The 6,509-nt window shown below is 49.3% G+C and overlaps 1 protein-coding gene across 4 annotated transcripts in view; it reads left to right on the top strand.

The window, feature by feature from the left end:
• Positions 1-6,509, top strand: part of Adck5 (aarF domain containing kinase 5) — a 17,774-nt gene that overhangs the window by 8,218 nt on the left and 3,047 nt on the right. For all 4 annotated transcript variants that reach the window (XM_023723887.1, XM_023723885.1, XM_004638873.2 and 1 more), the window contains exons 2-3: positions 1,581-1,684; positions 2,080-2,229. In XM_023723887.1, the coding sequence (XP_023579655.1) occupies positions 1,581-1,684; positions 2,080-2,229 (254 nt within the window). The remainder of the gene's footprint in view (positions 1-1,580; positions 1,685-2,079; positions 2,230-6,509) is intronic.

Raw genomic sequence — 6,509 nt, 5'->3', positions numbered from 1 at the left:
GTTTTGTTTTGTTTTGTTTGCGGAACCGGGTATTGAACTCAGGCCCTTATGCTTGCCAGGGAAGTGCTTATTCCACTGAGCCATCTCCTCGGCCCCAATGCCCAGTCTTAATAGCTGTTTTAGCATGCCCTGGGGGTAGGGCCGGCTCATCTGGCCGGGGATCCCTTGAGGAACTTTTTTTTTTTTTGGCAGAACCGGGGATTGAACTCAGGCCCTTGCGTTTGCCAGGGAAGCGCTTATTCCACTGAGCCATCTCCCCAGCCCCCCTTGAGGAACTTTTTAGACCACACATTTCAAATACTGGGAGCTAGGTTTGATAGTGGTGCCTGTAGTCCTAGATATATAAGAGGCTGAGGCAGGAGAATTGCTTGAGTCTAAGGGTTTGAGGAGACCAGTTTGGGCAACCTAGTGAAACCTCATCTGCAAAACAGCCCAGGTTGCCAGTGAGCACCACAAGTGAAGTGCGATGCACCTGGCCTTCTCTCTGTGTCCCAGGGCCATGCATGTCATCCACTCTCCCTCTCCCACTGACCCCTGCCTCTAGAGGCTGCCAGTACCTTTGGGCTCCCAGTACTTTTTGCATCCAGAACAATGTGCTGTGGGCTCCACCTTTTTGGATGTCTTCTTTCTTTTTTTTTATGTATTTGGTACAGGGTCTCACTATGCAGCTCGGACTCATAGGATCCTCCTGTTTTCAGCCTCCCCAGTGCTGGGATTACAGGCATGACCACCATGCCTGGTCTGGTGGCTGGCCCAGCGCACCCAGGGGCAGGGCCAGTGCAGCATGTGGTCCCGGGTATTGAACCCTGGTCCATACGCTTACCTAAGCAGGCGCTTAGTCCACTAAGCTATCTTGCCAGCTCTTTGGATGCCTTCTTTCTGATTTTATGGCAGAGCACTGTTGATACTTCCACAAGTCAGCTGCCTTCCTTTTTTTTTTTGGTACCAGGAATCGAACTCATGACCTTGTGCTTGCCAAGCAAGCGCTTGTGCCTCTGAGCTATCTCCCCAGTCCCATTTGCCTTGTTGTGGCCACTGGTCAGTGCTTTCAGAAGCAGGAAATAGTAAATGACAGAGAACAGTTTCCACCGTAAGAGTGGCCAGATCATGGTGAGTCGCTTCCTGCAGAGACTGAGGGGATAGTCAGAGATGGCATTTTCAGTGATGAACCCCTGAACCTTTGTTCTGCTTGGGGATATTGCTCTTCCCCCTTGCTTGCAAGAGCTGGGCCTGTCCCTTTATTCCTGAGCCCATTGTGTAGATTGGTCCCTGGCTGGAACCTGGAATCATTTCCATATTTTTTGTTTGTTACTTGTTTTCATTTTTTTAGACAAGGTTTTCCTGTAGAGTTCAGGCTGGCTTTAAACTACTGTGTAGCCCAGGCTGGCCTTGAACTTGTGGTGATCCTCCTGCTTTAGCCTTACAAGTGGTAGAATGTGCACCCCCACCTGAGTGATAAGTTCCAGGTAGCACAATGTGCCCAAGCCTGGGCTCTTTCTTGTATAAGTGGTGGGTGGGTGATGGTGGAGGTCCTAGCCATGCCTCTGCCTCGGTTGACCTGGGCCATTTACTCTTTGCAGGTGCGACTGTGCCGCTTCCACTGTGCACAGCTGCAGACCAGGTGGAAGCCATGGCCATGCCCAGCTGCGTTCTTCGGGAGGAATTTCAAGGGCCTGGCCGCCAGGTAGTCCCCTCTAGATTTGTGGGCATCCATCTACCCAAGGCAGGTAGATAACCATCTGTGTGGGCAGACAGAGGCAGTGGAGGGGCCCAAGTTGGACCGAAAGTATTTTTATATCCACAGTAGTGCCCTGGAACCCAGAGCCAACACAGGGTGTGCAGGGGTGGGCTTGCTATTGTTGAGGACTGTGTAAAAGATGGGAGCAGCCTGAGAAGGGAGGATGGGAGGCTCTGAGCACAGGCTTCTCTAAGGGTGGAAGATGACTGCCACAGAAGCTGATCTGGGCTGGCAGGGTGAGGCCGTTGCTGAGTGTAGATCCTGTAAGCCCAGCAGCCTGGAGTGAGGCCTGGCCCTAGGGGAGGCCATCACCCCCAGCACCCACTGTGACTCCCCTGTAGGGCTTCGAAACCAAGGCCACTGTGGAGGTGGGCATTCTCTGCCACAGCAGTGGGGCTGCCCTTGCTCCTTGGAGTCCGTTATGTCATGGCAGAAGCACAGGAGAAGAGGAGAATGCGGCTCATAGTGGATGGCATCGGGCGGTTTGGCAGGTATGAGGGGTGGGGTTGCCTCATCTGCTTGTCGTGGAAGGCTGTGAGGTTCTACTGAGAGGAGCAGCCAACACTGGGTACAACACACTCAGCAAATCAGTCTTGGTCCTTGGGGTGGGAACTCCGACTAGTTGGAGAGAACAGCTGTCTGTCCTGTCCCCCAGCCTACTATCCCAGGTGAAGTAGTGTCCCAGGTGGAGATGCTGACTACCCCTCTCCTAGCACCTGAAGTCTTTTTCTTTTTGAGACAGAGTCTTGAACTGCTATGGGGTTCAAGCTGGCCTTGAGCTCACTTTGCAGCCCGGACTGGCCTCAAACTCATAGCCATCCTCCTGTCTCAGCCTCCTGAGTGCTGGTGATCATACACCTTTAATCCCAGCATCACATACTCCAGTTTCAGCTACCTCTGAAAAAGCCTGATGAGAGCATGGGGCTTTGGGGAGACATCTAGACACACAGCATAACAGTCACTAAGCCCTCCTGAGCCACACTTCTTGGGTATGGCTATGGCATTGAAAAAACCTAGTTGTCCCAAAGGGCCTTTGAACTGGAAACGGGGATGGCGGCTGGACGGAGATTGCCTTTTTCCAGCTCTGAGCACTGCTGCCTCCTGCCTGGGCCCCTTTCTCCGGGAGGATTTAGGACTCAGGTCTTCAGATACGTTATCCAGTGCTTCCCTGAAAGTGATTGCCAGCCTTGAGGACGGAAGCTCTCCTGATGCCAGTCTCCCTTGTTGGCAGTTCTGAGCAGTGTCCTGTGTGTCCTGCAGGCCTCTGTCCCCACAGCCCAGGCTCAATGAGGACAGAACTTCAAGTCCTCCCTCTGCTTCTGTTATCACTGTCACCACCCTATGTGTAGGGACCTTAGTGGCCCCTGGCAAACACTGTGTGGCTAACTCTTTGTCACTGCTGCTGCTCCTCCTGTGGAGACCTGAGCCTTCTGGACTCACTGGGGAAACTATTGGGCTTCATAGCTTGCTTGTGGGCTCTGGTCATGGCTGTGTTTCCCTAACAGTCTGTGTGTTCTCCTTGCCTCTTAGTCGGATAGGCAGCCCCAGGGAGCACCCCCGCTGGCACAGGGAAGGGGCGAGGGTGGCGCCCTCAGTCAGGCGTACTCACCACAAGCAGAGGGCTGGGAATGTGTGGGTACAGAACAGCAGAGTTGAAGGGATTTGGAGGTGTTACCCCATGGTGCATTCAGCAGGTAAAATCCAGGCTCTTATGTATGACACGCAAGGATATAAAAGCACATGCCCAGCGTCAAATGGAAAGCAGCTTGAAGATCATGGGAAGTTATGCTCAGGGCAAGTCCGAGCCAACGAAAATGTGGCATAACAGGGTCTAGGGAGATAGCTTGGCGGTCTGCCTGGCAAGCGCAGGAACCCAGGTTTGGTCGCCAATACCACATGCTGTGCCTGCCCCCGGAACTCCGGGTGTGTTGAGCTGGCCCTGAAACCAGTCATGGTGACCAATACTTGTAATCCCAGCGCTGAGGAAGCTGAGACAGGAGGATCACTACTGAGTCCAAGCTGCATAGTGAGACCCTGTACCAAAGAAAGAGAGAGAAAGAAAGAATGAATGAATGAATTAAAAATACAGTGTAACAGAAAAGTGATGTGGAATGACAGGAAAGCAAGAGGACCGCAACCAGAACACAGCATGCCGCAACCCCTGATAAATCAGGCTTTTGGAATTCAAAAGGATATGTACCGAGGCCCAGTGGCTCACCTGTGTCTTAAGCGTGCCTGACAGAAATGATTGACAGGGCCTGTGCCACCTCAAGGCTGTCAACACACATGCCTGTTCTGGCTATTCCAGAATCTTCTTTGTGTTTTTGTCGTTGCTTTGCTTTGAGGTGAGGTCAAAATGTGTAGTACTGGATGGCCTCGAATTTTGTTTTTAAGAAACTTTATTTTTATTTATTTATTATTTTTTTTTGTGGCCAGCTCAGCCCACCCTGGGGGCAGAGCTGACGAGGCATGCAGTGTCAGGGATTGAACTGTGGTCCCTGTGAGCTTGCCTAAGCAGGCACTTTAGACTACTGAGCTATCTCACCAGTCCTCAAACTTTTATTTTTAAGACTTTTATTGGGGCTGGGGAGATAGCTCAATAGAATAAATGCTTGCCTGGCAAGTGCAAGGGCCTGAGTTCAATCCCCAGTTCTGAAAACAAAACAAAACAAAACAAAACAAACCCAACTTTTATTAACAGGTGCTTGCAGTTTGTTGACTATTTTTGTCTTTTTGAGACAGGGTCTCGCTCTGCAGTTCAGGCTGGTCTTGAGCTCTCTTTGTAGCCCATGCTGGTCTCAAACTTGCCACAATCCTCCTGATTCAGCTTCTCAAGTTCTGGGATTACAGGCCTGTGCCACCAACCTGCCACAGTCTGTGGGCTTTTTTGAAAAAATCAAATTGTAAACTTTTATTACAGATGAAAAATAAATTTCTTAAAAATCTTAACTTGAGGGGCTGGTGAGATGGCTCAGTGGTCTAAAGCACCTACTTAGAACAAGCTTGGCAAAACAGAGGGACTGCGGTTCAATCCCCCAGCACCACATGCCAGCCAGCCCCGCCCCCTGGTGGGCTGAGCTGGCCACACACACACACACACACACATAAATAAATAAATAAAATAAAATAAAATAAATCTTAACTTGACCAGATATGAAACAATTTAAGAACCTTTAAAAGTATAATGTGAAAAAACAACCTTAAAAAAAAACAAAACGGGCTGGGGAGATGGCCCAGTAGAATAAGCGCTTCCCTGGCAAATGCAAGGGCCTGAGCAATCCCTGGTTCTGCCAAAAAAAAAAAAAAAAAAAAAAAAGGCATTTATCATTACCAAAAAAAGACATCTTAGGGCCGGGGAGATGGCTCAGTGGAATAAATGCTTCCCTGGCAAGCGCAAGGGCCTGAGTTCAATCCCCGGTTCTGCCAAAAAAAAAAAAAAAGACATCTTTAAGTAAAAATAATAACACCATGCTGCGTAGATAATGCAAATAGTTCTAGTTATTTGGTCAGTGGGCAAAAAGCAAGCACTTAAAATCTTCAATTCCAATCTTTTGTTCACTTCTTATATGGCTGGGGAGATAGCTCAGTAGAATAAGCACCTGCCTGGCAAGCACAGGGTCCTCAGTTCAGGGAAAAGAAAGAATACTCTGTGGGCCCATCACTGGGGGCCCACCCATTAGCTCAGGTCTTTAAGTGCCTGCTCATGTAAATGCAGTCAGGTGCAGGATATCTCGGTTTGATCCCCACTTCCACCTGCCTTACCAGACTTGCCCTAAAGGCAGCCTGAGCCAGCCAAAAAAAAAAAGAAAGAAAAATCATACTTATTACTGTGTAGCACTAGCTGGCTGTGAGCTCACTGTGTAGCCCAGGCTGGCCTCAGACTTTTTTTTTTTTTTTTTTTTGAGACGGGGTCTCATTATGCAATCCGGGCTGGCCTATGTAGCCCAGCCCTTCCTCAGCTTTGATAGTTCTCTCAAGTGGTGCACACAACTCAGGAAAACACATTTATTTGTTTGCTTATTGATTTATCCTTGCAGTATTGGGATTGAATCCAGACCTTCTGCAGTAAGCTATATCTGCAGCCCTTTTCTTAGTTTGTTAAGATAGGTTCTTGTGGGCCGGGGAGATGGCTCAGTGGAATAAGTGCTTCCCTGGCAGGCGCAAGGGCCTGAGTTCAATCCCTGGTTCCACCAAGGCTGAGCTTAAACTTGTGATCCTCCTGCTTCAGCCTCCCAGAATACTAAGATTACAGGCTTGCAGCACTGTGCCCTGTTTCTATTAGGGTTTAAATACTTAGGCATAGCTGACTGATTACTGGCCGTTAGCTCCCCCAGACCTTCACACTTGAGTCACGTGTTCGTCATTTTGGTCACAAATTTCATAAGCTCTCAGGACCCAATGGACAACAAAGATGCTCCTGTCACTCAGGAGATTTCAGACGTTTAGAGGCAATCTCTATGAACCAGGTCAAAGAAATAGCCTTTGGGTAAAGCTAATTCTTCACACAACAGTCTTGAAGACCACAGACCAGTGGTTTTGTTGTACAGCAGAGTGGAGGAACCAGGGTCCTTGGACCAAATGGAGTCACCCAGTGTGGCGTCTGCTTATTATGACAATAAAGCTTTATCATAATGCACAGTGCGCATGTCATCCCGGAAGAGGCAGTCACTAGAGTGTCACAGAGACAGCAGGGTCAGAGCTTAAACCAGTTACTGTGTAACCTATAGAAAAAATATTTTTAGCCACTGTCTCTCTCTCTCTCTCTCTCTCT

This window comes from Octodon degus, unplaced genomic scaffold (assembly GCF_000260255.1).
Source record: "Octodon degus isolate 3935 unplaced genomic scaffold, OctDeg1.0 scaffold00104, whole genome shotgun sequence".
In the NCBI taxonomy this organism is placed as follows: domain Eukaryota; kingdom Metazoa; phylum Chordata; class Mammalia; order Rodentia; family Octodontidae; genus Octodon; species Octodon degus.
Note: the sequence above shows the minus strand (reverse complement) of the source record. Positions and strands in the feature narration are given on the sequence as shown.